General features: G+C 42.7%; 1 protein-coding gene across 3 annotated transcripts in view; it reads left to right on the forward strand.

Moving 5' to 3' along the window:
- Window positions 1-12,084: 12,084 nt before the first annotated feature.
- Speer4cl1 (spermatogenesis associated glutamate (E)-rich protein 4C like 1) overlaps window positions 12,085-17,852 on the forward strand; it is a 204,568-nt gene continuing 198,800 nt past the window's right edge. Inside the window, exons 1-4 of one of the 3 annotated variants that reach the window (XM_063278572.1) lie at window positions 12,148-12,230; window positions 13,297-13,456; window positions 14,650-14,793; window positions 15,426-15,946. In XM_063278572.1, coding sequence (XP_063134642.1) covers window positions 12,149-12,230; window positions 13,297-13,456; window positions 14,650-14,793; window positions 15,426-15,606 — 567 coding nt within the window. In that variant the 5' untranslated portion in view covers window position 12,148 and the 3' untranslated portion in view covers window positions 15,607-15,946. Of the gene's footprint in view, window positions 12,231-13,296; window positions 13,457-14,649; window positions 14,794-15,425; window positions 15,947-17,852 lie in introns of those variants that run through there. The other 2 variants (XM_063278573.1, XM_063278571.1) reach the window with 2 other exon arrangements.

A 17,852-nucleotide genomic window follows, 5' to 3' on the forward strand; every position in this document is an offset into this window, starting at 1 on the left:
TTCCAGGGACTAAGCCACTACCCAAAGACTATACATGGACTGACCGTGGACTCCAACTGCATATGTAGCAATGCATAGCCTAGTAAGAGCACCAGTGGAAGTGGAAACCCTTGGTCCTGCCAAGACTGAACCCCCAGTGAACATGATTGTGGGGGGGAGGTCGCTATGGGGGAAGGATGGGGAGGGGAACACCCAAATAGAAGGGGAGGGGAAAGGGTTGAGGGATGTTGGCCTGGAAATCGGGAAGGGGAATAACAATCGAAATGTAAATAAGAAATTCTCAAGTTAATAAAGATGAAAAAAATAAAAAGAAAAAAGAAGGTGTGGTCCAGATTAGAAGTGGGCCTTTCCATCTCAAAAGATCTGAATTAAAGATTTATCTTCTGATCTCCAAGATTTGGATTACAAGTAGGTCTTCTTGCTTCAGAAAATTTAATTAAGAAAAAAAAAATCCAATGGTGCTTATGCCTTTAGCCTCAGCATCCAGGAGGTAGAGGCAGGTGGATCTCTGAGTTCAAGGCCAGCCTGGTCTACAAAATGAATTCCAGGACAGCCAGAGCTACACAGGGAAACCCTGTCTCAAAAAAAAACAAAGAAGAGGAGGAGGACCAAGAGGAGGGGGTTGAAGAGAGGAAAACAGAAAGAAGGAAGGAGAGAGAGAGAGAGAGAGAGAGAGAGAGAGAGAGAGAGAGAGAGAGAGAGATCCCCCTCACAGGGCGTCAAGCCATTTGGCATTAGTTAATTCCAGGTACACTCAAGTTGACAACCAAGAACAGCAATCACATTACCCGTGGTTGTGATCTCACCCTGGTAGGCTCCTGAGTAGGAGACTGAAGCAGGAGAATTGCCATAAGTCTGATGCCAGCATGAACTACACACGTGTTCCAAGCCAAGCCAATCTCAGCTACAGTTTGAGATTCTGTCTGAAAAATATGAAAGAGAAAGAAAACATAATTTCCTAGAGCAGTGTTTCTCAACCTTCCTATGGCCTCAACCCTTTAGAATAGTTCCTCATGCTGTGGTGACCCCAACTACAAAATTATTTTGTCGCTACTTCACAACTGTAAATTTGCTACTGTAATGAATCTTTATTGTAGTGTAAACTATCTGATAGGAGACCCTGTGTGGGTCACGACCCACAGGCTGAGGGCCTTTGCCCTAGAGGCGGTCTTGGCCTAGTATATATAGTTCATGTTATAATGGGCTCTCTCAGTGTTTGAAGGTCAAATATATTCACTTGTAACATCAAAACTTAAAAATTCAGTTGAGCTGCTGGCTGGTACGGTGTGACATCCCCCAGAATAGCTTTGCCATTTTGTTCCATGCCTGCCAGCCATTTCATATTGTTGCTGTAACATGCCTGCTGTCACTGACAAGGAGAAGGGACTTGGCTCAAGGACATGCTGACCACACACCTTGTTTTGTTCTGAATATTCTGTATGCGGTTTGCTAATCTTGAGAAATTCTACACCTGAAGGAGTGGTTCCCTGAAGTGGACACAGTTGAAAGGCTAAGGCAGATGTGTGAAGGAATGTTTCACTGAGGCAGACACAGGTAAAAGGATGTTCTGCTAAAGCACGCATGTGAAAGGACACGTGATGAAGGGTTGTGCACTAAGGACACGTGATGAAGGGTTCTGCACTAAGGACACACATGCATTGGTCTGCCTTGCATTCTGTAGTTGAGCTGCATTTGTTGGGACTTCATAGAACCACAGCAAAAACCCTTCTGGTGGGCTGTGTAGTTTCTCACTGTTTCCTTGGACTCGGGCTGATGGGCAGAATGATGTCAGCTGAGACAGACACATGTGCTGACGCAGGACACATGCTGAGGCCTGACCCATGGAGGACAGGGGATATTGAGAGGGAGTTTGGATGGAGTTATGCTTGCGTAGCTTGTTGGTTTGGGGTCTCTGCTGATCTCTGCTCGCCTGAGAGCTGCTCTTACTGACTGTGAAGCATCTTGGCTGCTCTTTGTTCCCCTTGGACAGCCCTCAGGACCAGGCTCTACTCTCCCTTAACCATAGCTGGTGTCCTCTTCCTCTCTCCTCTCCATCACACATGTTCTTCCTTTATTCTCTGGCAGCTTCTTCTTCCTTCTTCCCTCCTCATGATCCTCTCTAGCAAAGCCCTCAAAGCTCCCCTCCCCCATCTCTCTGCTGTGCAGCTGTTGGCTGTTGGCTCCTTTATAATCACAGTTAACTGGGAGCAGTCAGTTATTTGGGGTTAACCACTCCTGAGTTCCACAAATTAGCATTAAAATACAAGCAGAATTAGGCCAATACACTACAGGGGTTTTTGTTTGTTTGGTTGGTTGGTTTGGTTTAATTTTCATTTACCTTTTCACTTGTTATTTTATTTTTGGCTATTTTTTATTAATCGGTTATTTTATTTATTTACATTTCAACTGTTGTCCTGCTTTCCAGACTCCCATCATCAAACCTTACATCCCGTTTCTGCTCAGCTTTGCCTATGTGACAGTGCTCCCCCACCCACACATATCCATTCCCACCTCACACCTCTAGGATCTGCCTTTGGTGGGGCTACAGGCCTCACCTTGAACCATAGAGCATCCTTGCATACACTTTGGCTGGCAGTTTGGCCCCTGGGAGCTTGGGGATTAGGGAAAGAAGATCTGTTCAGATATTAAAGCCAATGATTGCGGCATTCTCTTCTTTTTCTGGTTATAGGTGAAATTATGTTTGTGTGCTTCTCTTTTTTTAAATTATTGAGAGAAGATTAATTTCTTGGTTTTTCTTGGGTATAGTTTAGTTCATTGTCTTGGAGTTTTCCTCCTATTAGCCTCTGTTGTGCTTTCTTACATAAAAGAGTTGTTTAAATTTGGTTTTGTCATGAAATATCCTGGTTCCTCCTTTTATGGTGATTGAGGATTATGCTGGATATAGGAGCCTCTGTCTGCATTACATCTGCCCAAGATTTTCTGACTTTTAGAATCTCTGTTGAGAAGTCTGGTGTAATTCAGATACGTCTGAATTTATTTGTTACTAGATATTTATACCTTACCCCTTTTAATGTTCTTTCTTGATCTGTGCATTTAGCGTTTTAATTATTATGTGAATGGAGGAATTTTTCTGGTACAATTAGTTTGATGTTCTGTAGGCTTGTTGTACCTTTATGGCCTTTTCTTTCTTTACCTTATGGAAGTTTGCTGCTATGATTTGTTGAAGGTGTTTACTGGATCTATGAACTAGAAATCTTAATTCTCTTCTCTATCTATTATCCTTAGGTTTCAACATTTAATTGTGTCCTGAAATTCATGGATATTTTGGATTCAATAAACTATACATGTTTATCTGAGATGAGTGTTTTGTGCTTTGTGGGATGACCTCCTTGACCCCAGGCTGCATGAAGAATCTCAGCTGACAATGGGGACATAAATTATGAGTATGTGTAGCAAGACCCAGGCCTCTTCCAGGTTCTTAGATATTAACTGAGCACCTCAAATACAGTAGTAATGTGATAGTGTGGTGTGAATCTAGTTACTATTCTCTATTTTGATATAGATGATTCTTTTTGTGTCATGGTCAGCTTATAATGACTAGAATACCTAAGCTTGAGAATAACCAAAGACTACATTGCTTCTCTAGCAGCTGAGCTTTTAAAAGTCCTGGTGTGACAGCAACTGTTGGTGGACATTCTGGATTATTCCTTCTGTACTTTAACTCTCTGTGTCACTTCCACCATCAGTAAGTTAGTTCAATTCCATAAATTGGAAATCCATCACCTGGAAGAAATACTCTTTTTTTTAAAGATTTATTTATTTATTTATTATATACAAGTACACCGTGACTGTCTTCAGACACACCAGAAGAGGGCATCAGATCTCATTACAGATGGTTGTGAGCCACCATGTGGTTGCTGGGATTTGAACTCAGGACCTCTGGAAGAGCTGTCAGTGCTCTTAACCACTAAGCCATCTCTTTAGCCCAAGAAATACTTTCTGAATATGATCTGAGATTGGCCATGGAAAAAGGGTAGCTTGAACTGTGCCACCTAGGTTCTGGGCCTGCACAGGCCTGCTCTCCAAAAGAAACCTGTGTTCACAGCTGTTGGCTGGCTAAGAAAGATTTCACAAGACGTGATACACAGCTCTCGGACTTCTGCTTCAGTCATCTGCACAATTTTTCCCGGACGATATCCTCATACCTCCAGCAGGCAGGTGATGAAGCTGTCCACTCTCAGCTCCCCTTCAGCCATCTTGTGGGCACCAGACTCTCCTCCCTGCAGCGGGAACAAGGGCTTCTCCATGGTGGCTGCAACAGCAGTGGTGGTTTAGCATTCTCACCTAGGAGTCCCTTTGCCTTTCCCCAGTTCCAACTGACCTCAGGCCTGGGCCTTCCCCCCATCCACTTCCCACGGAGCAGGGAGAGCAGCACCCACTAGAAATAAAAGGGAAGCCCTTGGTCCTGCCAAGAGTGAACCCCCAGTGAAGGGGCTTGTTGGGGGGAGGGTGGCAATGGGAGGAGGATGGGGAGGGGACACCAATAGAGAAGGGGAGGGGTAGGGGTTAGGGGGATGTTTGCCTGGAAACCCAGAAATGTAATAACAATTGAAATATAAATAAGAAATACCCAATTTAAAAGATGGAGAAAAAAAGAGAAAAGTGTCACACATTTAAAACAGAAGAATATGGACCCTAATTTTAAACCACAGCTCTGTCAATTAACTAAACCTTTAAAAAGCTCAGAAAATCAGGCCAAACAATATTTTCTCAGTTTATGTATCTGTAATGTCGCATAAATAATAATGTCCGTTTCTTGCTATTGTGGAGGGAATTAAATAGATAATATATAATCATGGAAATTTTGAAGTACCATCCATTTTTCTGTTCATTAAATCACTCTTCCTCATTTCATTGATCAAGTATGTATGTTTTCTTTTCATAGTTACATGTATAATAAAACCAGTATAAAAACCTTCAGAATTGTATAAGCTTTCACTTTTAACAAATTAAATTAGTTGTTCTTTGTATTTCTGCTGAACATTTAAATGTTCTTTATATGTCCCAATGCTAGTTTATTAGGTACCTATAAACTTTAAACTCTTTGCCTGAGAGCATGAGTACTATTTAATTATATAGTAACTACACTCAGGATGTCTTTGTATTAGAACCAATTATATCAGACACTAAGAAAAATTACTATTGCTTTAAAGTTTGTGTGTGTATGAGTGAGAGTATGAGTATGAGTGTCTGTGTGTGTGTGTGTGTGTGTGTGTGTGTGTGTGTGTGTGCGCAGCACATGACCAAACAACTTTCAGGAGCCATTTCTCTCCTTCTGTCATGTGGGTCCCAGGATGTAACCCAGATGTTTGACTTTGGCAATAAATAATATTACCAACTAAATAAATAAATAAACCAACAAAAAACAAGCCACCAATCAACTTTAAAAGTAAAGGCCAGAAGTTCACAGAATAGTAGCATTGGCCTTACCATATCCTTTCTTTGGGGATGGGAAAATTAATGTTCTGAAATCCATGACGTTCAGGAATTGTGATATTCATGGAAATTCAATTCCTTTGCAGATGCTCCAGTTGTTGTGGCCAATTGCTAGAAAGGTCAGCTTAAGCTTGCAGGACCCCCACCATCCCTCCCCCACGCCTCCACAGAAAGCTCAAAAGACACTGCCCAGAACTTACTCCACATTCCCCAGAACCACTTTCTTTGTCCATCATTTCTGTGAGACGAAAGGTCAGACTCCTTCACCCTAGTCTCTCCACAATCGACATTCCCCCCTCCCAAAACACTTCTAAGACTGGAAAACATGTCTTAGGATGTATCTGCCAGACTCAGACTGAGACAAACTAGGGCACTGGTTGTCACTACAACATTGGTGACATAGCAGAGGACGCCAAGAACTCTCTAGGAGACAATAGAATGTCCAAGAAGGGACAGCAGATGTCATGGGGAACAGACTTTCCCTCCCTGCTAATGTTCTCCCTGTACTGAGCATAAGCTGAGGTGTCCTTTCCAGGAGACTTTCCTGGGGCAGAGCCACTGAGCACCTCCTGCTTCCAAATCCAAATTTTCCTCAAGGGTTGATTATAAAAACCTTAGTAATTCCTATGCATCTAAATGAATGTTTCCTTCCAAATCCTGCCCAAAAATGTCTCATCCTAACTCAAATTATCCTCCTTCACCAATATTAGCCATTAAAAATTCCTGAGAAATAATACCAGTTTGAATATGCAGTCAAAATGTTCTCCTGTCTTATTATGTACAGGTGCTTGAAATCACATCAAGAAATAGCCTGCATGGAAGGTTGCAACATGGGTGTGTGTTTGGGGAACACCCATGAAGCCTTGTGCTTAGCATTCAATGGTTGCCACAAAATTCCTTAGGAGGAAGACTTGAAATCATTATGGTGCTAGAAACAGTGTGGAGGCCAGTTGGTAGAGGAAAGTGAAACATTAGAGCCACCAGTGAAGGCTCCTGTTGGGCCCTACCTTGGTGTTTCCCTCCCCCCTCGCTGAGCCTTTCAGCCTGCTATAGGAAGAAATTGTTTACACCTTTGACAGCTGCTCTTAGCCCCTGATTTGGGGCTGGGATTTTCCATGGCACCCTTCCTCCCCACTGAGCTATCCTGCTTCTTGTTTTTAAGAAGCTGTTTATGCCCCTGATTGGGCTGGAACTTTCACCTCACAGACTTGTCCTAATTTCCTGGTTGGGGATTTTCACCTGCCTTGTTGTTTTTCCACGGCTTTTGCTTCTGGTATATAAGGAGATCTCAGTAAAGCCTTGGTGGCACTCGCTAAAAAGGGGTGACCCGTGTACGTGTTTTCTTTCAACCCCACAAACCTACACCCGATATTCACACACTGTCGGCGCAGGCACTGACAATAGGTATCACAATAGAAACTAGTAACTACATTTAACCAAACTATCACATTAATGCCATATTTCGTGGTATTTTTTTTTTTTTTGCTCTCCTAGAACCTGGAAGAGGCTTGGGGTTTTCTAATCCTACTCATAATTTATTAATCTTCCCAACACTATGTGCTTTGTTCTGTTAATGCTAACAGCGCCATCCAATACCTAGGATATTTTCTACTGACATGTGTGACGTGAGACAAAACAGTCCCTGTCATCCCTCACCTGAATAAACTTCCTTTGAGGACAGTGTAGTTGGAGGGTCCTTCTTTCCTCTCCAAGATCGAGAAACATTTCCAGTCTTCAGACAAGTGTGTCAGCCATTGTCCAGTGACTGTGTTGAGATGTCCACATTGTCAGCTGAGTGTCGTCATCCAGCCTGCCCTGTAATTGTTGTCGATGATTAATAGGGTTCCAGCCCTAGGATTTAATTCAGTGCTACAGTACTTGCCAAACATGCTAAAGCCCTAGCTGCCACCCTATTCCTGTGTGCTCTAGAGAAAGAAAATAAAGAACCACATTGTCTATCAAGTTTCTCCTCCAATAGAAGGAGAATCTGCGAATCTGCATCAGGTCTTTTAAGTAACTCTAAGCCCCACCTTCCCCACAGCTCCCTCCATCGATTCCATTATTGGTGCATTTTCAGTAACGCTCACTTTATTTTTGGTGTGCAAAGAATATGCACCATGTCAGTAAAGTGTATGTGTATGTGTGTGTGTATGTGTGTGTGTGTGTTCATCCATGAACTCACTATAAATTATTATCAAATGACCCAGAAGACCGTGGAGAAACCTGTCGATGTGCATGCAGAATTATGTTACTACCGTTCCATGGCACCTTGCAGGGAACACTGAAATAGTGGGCCACTTTAATAGAGCCTAAAACCAGGCTATGCATGGTTTTCGGTGAGATTGTGATGTGCAACACCACAACAGAGATCAGCAGAAGCTTCATTTATTCCATGCTGCTGTTACCAAGTGAGGCAAAGCCTCATCCCATAGAGAGTCTGGTAGGATCTGATGAAGGGCAATAAACTCAGGGTTGAAATCAAGCCTTTAGAAACAAAGAGAAAAATACAAAGTCAAGGAAAGCAAGAGCTGTCTTTTTCTTTTCTTCCTCTTTTTTTTTTTTGAGAAGATCCACAAGAGAGACAACCCCTTCCTCAAAGTAACAATGCACAAGAGAGACAATACATGAATTAAAAATTAGAAATGAAATGAGGGACATAACAATAGACACCGAGCAAATTCCAAAATCATTAGTTCTTACTCCCGAGGACTTTACGCCAGAAAACTGGAATATTTATTCGATATTGTTGATTTTGTAGACAGATAACAATTACCAAAGTTAAATCCAGATCTGTGAAGGTATCTGAAAAATACCCCTAAGAAAATAGATACACTCATTAAAGGTTGCATACATCATATATTATATTGCTTTCTTTTTGCATGATTAAACCCCTTCAAGGACATTTAGCTATGTTATAGAAAGTGTTACTTTTAAAACAAAAGGACAAAGAGAGAAATTGAGGAGTCACTGAGAGACACTTCCCTGACAGGATCAAGGAAAGACGGCTGAGAGATGCAAGCAGTGGCTGCAATGCTGCCCTTGAGAAGAAAATGTTTTTCTCACTTTACCTTACACTATGCTGTACTGTGTCCGTTTTTTGTGAAAGCTGCTCTCATGCTCTCTGGGTTATGACAAGTATATTGTGATACTAGGAAGAGGGGTGATTTGCTATACAGATATTTTAAGGAGAAGCCTTTGCTTAGTCTCACTTCTTTGCCTAGTCTTGCCCTGGTTGTTCCTGGTATCATGGGAATAACGATCTTATTATATCTTGCCAAAAGGGAAAGTGAGGTAATGCATATTCATGCCTATACAAGGGTTAATAAACTTGCAGCTGCATGCAGTTGCATCTGCCTTTGCTTTGCATCCCCTGTGTCCTGGTTATTTGTGACCATACCTGGGCCCCCAACACAATAGATGTTGACAAGCATCACCCTTCTCACTGTCAGGTTTATTTTCTTTCTTTTTTGAAATCTATGATGTGGAGGCGTATTACAGCAACAATATGAAATAGCAGGCGGGCATGTATGAAAATTGCTGTGTTTAAGCTAGGTGTGGGGACAAGTCCTCAAAAGGAGCTGTTAAGATGGGAAACACATAATGCATTTCTTGCTGGAATTGAGTTGCCTCAGCTGTGTTGCTCTGCCTGCTCAGTGTCCATTCAACCTCACTCTGTTTCTACAGAGGAACTCAAGGTTTGCCCCAGCCGCCTGTGAGCTGTGATATGGGCAGAGAAAAGCCAGGACACAGTGGTGATTTCCCACTCCTCAGTTATGCTGAATTTTCCACTACTGTACTTGTATACACAAGTACAGTGTGGTCAGTTATTATAGATATTTGTCATTTCTTACAGAGGGCAACTATGATTGACTACACCCAATTCTACAAAAAACAAAATTCAGGAAACCTGGCCGTTGGCAGCAATGAATCAAGAAATATCTAGGATGGTGGGGCATGAATTCTGCCAAGCAATGAACTCAGATAGGTGGCGTTGTGAGGAAGATGTGTGGTTGAATAGCCCAATAGATTCACGTTGTATCATCTTGATTTAATCTAAGGACAAAGAAGTGCAGTATCTCTGATGGCTTTCTTCTAACCCCTTGAAAGGTTCACTGGGTTTGACCTCAGTTCTTCATTCTTCTTGCTGGGGCAGCAACACTCAGGGAAGCTTGAGATTGCCATAGGCACAGTATTAGGCTAGAAATGCTGAGTAGGTGATACTAAGTTGTTCAGATGGTGATACCCATTTCATTTGTTCTTAACGTGGACCTAAGGAAAGACAGATCAAGGTCCTTAGAATACAAAGATCATTTCCAGTTCTTTTCTACCTTTCCTGAATGAAAGACTGGTTGGCAGAGAATGGTAAAAATTCAAGAATTGGTAGATGATGCTTTGAATGGAGGGTGGGTTTCAGTGCTGGTTTTAGACAGGTTCTCAATTACCCCATCTTGTTCTCTACGTTGCTCGTCAGGTTCACTTTGAGCTCAAATAAAGCTGCTTCCACTTTCCAACAGGTCGTCTTACAAAGGGGCCTCCAAGGACTGTGAGGACAGCATTAGCCAATGAGAGCTGAGGTGTGTAACCCACAACTATAGCTTTATCTGAAAGACCCTCAGACAGAGGAGACTCTCACTCCAGTCCTGAGGACAATCACCACCCCATGAACACACAGGACTCAGTCTTGATGTAAAAACAAGAGGTTTACTTTGGGATACCAATGCACTGGGGATCGACATGGTCCACACGCAGGAGGGATGTTAGGAGCCTCGAACAACAGAAATGTACAGCTTAAACAGTCATTTACGATCACACAGTTTCATTAGCTCAGCTATTTCGGTGCCAAGGATAACTAGGCAGATGTTTCTCGTCCTGGAATTCCTGGCATAAGGCCATAACCACATCAATGCAGCTATTTCAGTACGAAGGACGTCTGACTTGATATATGTTTTCTTATCCTGGGGTTCCCAGGACAAGGATCAAGGATATCTGTCTTGGCAGGTGTTTCTCTTCTGGAGTTCCCAGGACAAGGCTATAGCTATGTCAGCCTATAGCACAGCTGCATTCAGTACCAAGGATATCTCACTTCTATAGTGGTCAGTCAGCTTCCCAGAGATGTTTCCTGTCTTGTAATTGCCCTGCAGTAAATATGTTCTATACCCTCTGTTCTCATGGTCGGGCAGCTTCCTAGAGAGTGGGTGGGAATGTGCTTTCTGTACTTTCTGGTCTATTGTCTAACGTCTAGGGGATAAGCGAGGGCCAGCTTAAAAGATTCTCATGCTTAAGAAATGGCTGTACTGATATCAAACGGGAATCTTTCATATCCACTTTCTTCCAAGTCTACCAGCCATCTCAGATTGTTGCTGTAATATGCCTGACAATCAAGGACACAGAAAAATAACTTGATACACAGCAAGGACATGGGAATCATATCCTGTGTCGTTATGTATGTTCTGGAAGAGGTTTGTTAAAATGACAATATTGCACAAAGCTTTATGTAGGACCCATCAAATTAAGGGTCACTATGCACCGTCATAGCTTAAATGGCCTGGTCAGAAGTGACCACTGGATCACTCTTCTGTAACTTCACATGAGAGTCTTGTGCTTTTTGTGTTTTTTATTTTTGTGTTTTTTTCTTATTTATTTATTTATTTATTGCTTTATATGTTGTCAGGAAGATAGTTCAAGTCATGTATCTGCCCCCAAAATCTGAGCTTTGCTACTAATACTGTAAACAGTATTAGTGCATGCATTCAAGAAAATAACTGTCTTTTTTTTTTTAGTACGATAGATGCTTTTGTGTTTTGTGGGGTGATCAATGAAACAGGAGTAAAGATGCTTGTTTCTTACTCTGTCCACTGAGTTATGTCTCTAGGCTTGTCCTACTCCTTTGGCTGCATCCCCCCCCCCCACATCTGCTGACTATTTTATTTTTCAGATGAAATCACACCTTATAGCTTAGAGAGGCCTGTAAGCAATCCTGCTTTGGTAACTTAAGTGCAAAGAGGAGAGCCCCACACTCAGCCTGAGGGTGCATTCACTGGTGGATCCAATATTTCAGTTTCCTCTGCTAACAGATCACCACATTGTTGCCAGGACCATAATGAATGCAATTCTTTCTCCTAAAGAATCTGGTGGCAACTGTCAAATGTTAAGCACAAAGCTTCAGGTTGTACCTATAACACACACCCACATTGCAACCTACCCGACAGGCTATTTCTGGGTGTGATTTCATGCACCTGCACATGATGAGACAGGAGACCTCTTTGGCTACTTATAGGAACTGGTGTGATTTCTCAGTAATCTTTAATGGGTAATATTGCTGACTGAGGAGAATTTGAGGTAGGATGAAACATTTCTGTGCAGGGATTGGGGAGGAAGCACTCACTTAGATACAAAGCAATGACTTAGGTTTTTCCAATCAAGCCTAGAGCCAAATTTGGCTTTGGAAGCATGTGGTGCTCAGTGGCTATGCCACAGGGAAGTCCCCTGAAAAGGGTCCATCAGCTTTTGCACAGTACAGGCAGAACATTAGCAGGGAGGCAAAGTCTGTTATCCATGACATCAGCCGTCCCTTCGTGGACATTCTATTGTCTCCTAGAGAGACCTTGGAATCCCTGTGATGTCACCAGTATCGTTGTGACAACCAATTCCCTACTTTTTCTCTCAGTGTCCAAAGGATATATCCACAGACATGTTTGCCCGTCTTTGTAGGCACTTTGGGAGAGTTGATGTTGATAGAGAAGAGTCTAGAGTGAAGCAAACGAAACCTAAAGGTAATGATGGACACAGGACATGGGGAATGTGGAGTAAGTTCTGGGCAGTGTATGTTGAGCTTCCTGTCAGGGGTGTGTGTGGGGGTCTTCCGCTGGCCTTTATAGCAATGGTCCACAACCACTGGAACATCTCCACAGATATTGAATTCCATGATTATCACAATTCCTGAAAGTCAAGGTTTTCACATCATTAGTTTCTCCATAATCACATGGAGGATATGGCACTGCCTATGCTATTATTGGGTGAACTTCTAGTCTTTACTTTTACAGTGCATTCGGTATGTTAAATTGATATAATAACACCATCAGGAGTCATGGAGGGTATAACTTTTCTGAATTAAACAGGGCATCAATGTACTTCACTTTCATTGCTTCTTTAAATTCAGTGACTATCTGACAGTAGTAAGAGGGAGAGAATTGTGCTCCTGACATGACCTTATATTCTTAGAAATCCTCTGACTACCTCTGGCTGACGGGGCCAATCTTACCTTCATATATTAGAGGTTCTGTGTGGCAGATATTTTTCTACAGTAGCCAAAGTATATGGAGCAGGTAGAGAAAGAGCCTGTAACCTACTGGCACTTCTGGGGCATTTGTCATTTCAGTAGGGGTAATTAATAAGTCTGTTGACCATGTCCTCACCCTACATGACTTTTTAATGCAAAGTTATTGGACTAGAGTAACAGTGTAGGATATCTGAGTATCCCTGATCAATCAAGTCATTGTGGATGCTGAATTGATGATCTGACTTCTGAAACCAGAGGGGTGAGGGTCCTGAAACCAGGTTGTAGCCTGCGTACCTGATAATAATCCTGGAGAAGGCATCTCTCTGGTACTTGTAAGCCTGTGTGGGCGGGCATAGGGAACACCTGGCTGCTTACATCTCTTGGTCTCTATATAGTAGTGGGGGAACTGTGATCCACTTAGGAGGCCTCTTACACATAGACCAAACTCCTTGCAGTGACACTGGCTTCCAAGCATGTTCTCCTGTTTGGACCTCAATGTGGTCTGTGTATGCTCTATGCATTTGCCCCATGCAGGTTCACTTGTGTTCTTCTACCTACAGAGGCCTGCAGACAGACGTCATCCCCTGAAAATATCCTAAACAAGGTGCAGGCCAACGAGGAAGAGGAGAGGCTGAATAGAGAACTGGAGCTAACAACCAAGGAGAGAAATGAGCTGACAGATCGCCTCCTTTATGTGACAGGTGGATCCATGAGCACGAGGTATGCATTGCTCCAAACAAACGACCTTGTTCTAAACCTCATCTCCCATAGAGAGGAGATTCAGAACCTGACCCTTACTGAGGAGTGAGTTTGGAAATGGACTCTCTGATTCCGCCTGTTGAAAATCTGAACTTGTGATCTGAGTGAAGATTTCAGGGATAAAGTCACTGGAGCATGAGTTCCCAGTGTACAATTGGAAAGCCCTTGACAGGTGGTAGCTTTGCAAGGTTCTAGGTGCTGTGAGTTTGTGGACAGTGTTTGTACTTGCTAGGAAGGTGACTGAACGCTATCATCTCCTGGCAGCACCCTTAGGTGACAGGTCCCACATTGTTCATATCAATGCTTAACTAGAATGCCTGAGGCTCAGGCCTGTTCCTTCTTGTCTGTGTGCCTTAAACACTGAGACAGTAATGGTGCATACATTTCTACTGATTCCCATTGTGCTCTTTCCATATTTGTCTCTCTTTCTCATTCTCTGAGTCTGTTTACTTTTCTTTCCTTGTGGGTGTGTCCCAGTTTGTGTGTCTGTGTGTGCACAGGTCTGCATGCATATGCACAACTTTTATATGTTTCTATGTCCCTGCACACTTGGAATTTAGGGGTCTGTTTTTTGACCTCAGTATATACCTGTATAATAGTTTAATGGAGGAATAAGTGCTTTATTTTTGGAAGCCCCACATTCAACAGTACAGTTCTTTGCCTGTGTGGTCACATTTGTCTATACATTTGTATGCCTTGGGCAGATTATAAGTTTGTGGCAATATCTGGTCTCATCTCCAGAATTATGTGTACTGTCTGCCTCTAGAATATTAGTTATTCGGCTTGTAGCATTCCACTTGTCAAAACAGGAAAAATGAAATCAGAGGTTTCTGGATGTGTGTGTGTGTGTGTGTGTGTGTGTGTGTGTGTGTGTGTGGTTGGGTAAGCTCTGTGTCCTAGGCTCTTGACAGCATAACAGGTTTGAATGCAGATCCAGCCCTCCTGATTGAAAAAAGTGAGCCAGGGAACCCTTTATCTGGGTGCTTAGCTTCTGTTGTCCTGGGCACACAATTCCAAGTTTCTGAAGCTGAAGAAGATCCAAATATGTAGAATTCAGAAAGTGTCCTTCCAGGGCTGGGGTAGTACAGGGCACAGCCTGAGTTCATATAATCCTAAACCTCTATGTTCATTGGGTTCTATCTTCTTGGGGCCAGCCCGTACTTCAGGCCAAATCCATTTTATGAAAACTTGAAGATAAAGGAGAAAGAGGTCATGTCATTACTGCACAACTTAGACACAAAGAACATTGAACATCGTGAGAAATTTCAGGAGCTCAAGAAGGAGATTAACTTCTATCGGTAAGTACTGGTCAGAAGGGCCCATCACTTGTGGAATGGCCATGTCTGCCTCTCTTTGTTCTGGACCGGAGGGTCTGCAGCTCTGGGTCCATCTCTTCTGCTGTTTAAATATCACTGTGCCGTGGGTCTTTTGGACTCAGTTTCAGTTCCATAAGAGACTGTCTGTTATCACCACAGTGTCTATGCATCTTTAGAAGGCTCTGGATAGGACTACACTGATTCAGGCATCAGAGTGTTATTAGGCCAACCTGGGGCTCTGGGGTCATACCAGGTTTAACAAAGCTCAATGTGTGGACCACATGGTTAGCATGACCTCCCTTGGTTCTACTGTCCTCTTGTGGTTGTTTACTGCCTACTAATTGATGTTGCCCCGATGCATTGGGCTCTCATGGATAGTTGTAGATCCCTTGTTCTTTTGGACAGACATGGACTCTTATTGGTGCTTGGGTCACAGAAACAATTTATTCTTCCCTGGATTGGCCGTTTGCTGTTTGTGCAGCAGTCTTACATGTATGGAGATGTATTCTATGAAGTCTTTATGGCTATCTGGGACCTGGTGGAGTTTGTGGGATTTGGCAGTTGGAATGGGAGGAAGAGGCTTCAGGATCTTACTATGCAGAGTGTGTTTCCAGCAACCTGCACAGCCGGCTCCTGATGGACCAGGCATGTATGAAGAAGAAGTTGGTCACATTGAAGCAGGAGAGCAAGGAGGTACAGCGATATTTGTTTGAGTTGAACCGGAAAGATGAAGACGAACAGGAGAAGACCAGCAACCTCCAGACCCAGCAAAATGTGGTAGGAACGAGCAGCTGAGTCAGATTAACAATGTCTGACACCATTTGCCTATTGGATACATCTTTGCTTCCCCTATCATCTTTCTAATCTCCCCACACCCAATCAGTCACCCACCTCATGTGATAGAGTTATTCATTGCTCTGTGTATGCACAAGTATTCTGGGATGTTAACCACTTTTCAGAAACTGAATTATTGGCAATTATACTTCTCTGCCCTTTTTGAAACTGCAGTCCAGAAATGGTGACATAGGAATAACATATCATATGACTGCATCTCCCTATCACAGATTGGATGCTATGAAGAGTTTTGAACGAGTTCTTGGTCGTGTGACAAAGGTCATACAGGGGTCATGTTATGGTTGGAAGCACCTTGTAGGGATAAGAACCAAGTGCAAATGGCAAATGAGTCCTGGTCATTGGCTTTGATCTGGGTATCATGTGGCCTTCTCTTTCTTCCTGCACCCCAATTAGGTATCTCCCCATTGCCCCATTTCTGGTTTGCACTGGTAGAGTCTGAGGAGCAGCTTGTTCTCCCACAGTACTGTGAGGGTTGCTGGTGATGTTCCCAGCCTGCAGAGATATCAGCAATGATTTCAGTGAAAAGATCAGTGCTGTCTGTCCAATGTAGCTGAGGGGACAGAAGGCAGCAACTTGACAGCTGGTATGCATGTCCCCACCAAATCAGTGTCTTAATAGCTGCCTTCTCCTCCCAGGTCTCAGGAACTGCAGGAGACATGGCATAGGACGGATCCCAGGAAGACAGCCCCCTGAGGAATGAGTTTCTCTCTCAGGAATTCCCTGTGACGACAATCCTCACAGTCAAAGACTTTTTGGGGGAATATTCTTCTTCTCAGATAATTTCCTCAATGTATATAGAAACCCTAAATTTATGTATCCGTATGCCAGCCTGTCTCATTGAGGTCTTTCTCCTCTCTCCTACCGATAACACCATTTGAGAGACAACTGAGGGGACTGCCTTGACATCTCACGTCCTAGAGGAGAAACAGCACTACAACTGTGTTTTTAAATGTTCATTAAGAAAATGCTGTTAAGAAATGTTTTTGGTTATGATATTCATTGAAGTTTTCTTTTTGTTATTTCATAGTTATATATTCTTGTTACTGTTTTTCATTTTTTATACCATTTTAGTTGTTCATTTTATGCCTGTTTTTTGTAAATTGTATTCCTTATGAATAAAAATTGATTTGTAACTCTTGACTCTTAGGACCATCTTATTCAAGGGTCCTTTCCCCTCCTGTAGACTTAGAACTGACAGCTGGATATGGATCTTTGCATGATCCAGTGAATTCAAAGCCACCAAGGGGTACACAGGGTGATAGTGTCTTTTGTGTGGATAATGTGACTTTTTTTATGGACACACACTTTATGATGTAATCACTGACATACTGTATCCATGCTGTCATGTGTTCTGCTCATCCTAGTCTATATCAGTCTACAACACACATTCCTTATTGACTGTGTGCACCAGATATTGAGTAACACACACTCATGCCTGTAGAGCTGCAGAAAAAATGACAACTTTCACAAAGGAATATAGAATAATCCTAATCGAGAACCATGTGCCTCAGTTTTTCTTACAATACAGCATTATTATTAAACCATAAAGATAATGACCATCAACGTCATTTTGGGAAATAGGTTTTTATAGGTGTTGTTTCACTTGATCATTCATATGCTGTGTTTTTTATTGTTGCTGATTATATTTATTTTTATCATGTAACTCAATGGATCTTTTTTTTTCAAATGTATGTCTGGGCCACTCCTGAGTGCATTTCTCTCATGATCCAAAAGAGGGAATAGCATTCCCCATTGTAGATGATTGTTAGGGACCATGTGGTTCTTCTGAGAGAGCAGCAGATGCTCTAACCTGGGAGTCATCACCACAGCTCTTGTAGGTAGCTTTTGTCCTTCCAGGGCATGTGCTGTACTAGGTGGACACGATCACCTCCCATTTAGGAGAGAGATCTCGGGAGATGTGTATGTACAGGTGGTTGAGCAGTGCCTGCTCAATGTGGTAGGCTGCTAGGCAACCAACTGAACCCCAGCCCTGCTCCACCTGCATTCTTCGAGGCAGAGTTTCTATAGCCCAGGATGGTCTAGAATGCATCATCTACCTATGTCTTTTTTCCACTAATGCTAGGATGAGGAGCATATGTCCTCCACACCCTTCCCTCCAAACAATGAACATGCTCATGGTCTGGTTATCACATGGCCATGAGGGAGGTAAATAACACTCAGCCAAA

The sequence above is a fragment of the Rattus norvegicus genome, chromosome 19, assembly GCF_036323735.1.
Source record: "Rattus norvegicus strain BN/NHsdMcwi chromosome 19, GRCr8, whole genome shotgun sequence".
In the NCBI taxonomy this organism is placed as follows: domain Eukaryota; kingdom Metazoa; phylum Chordata; class Mammalia; order Rodentia; family Muridae; genus Rattus; species Rattus norvegicus.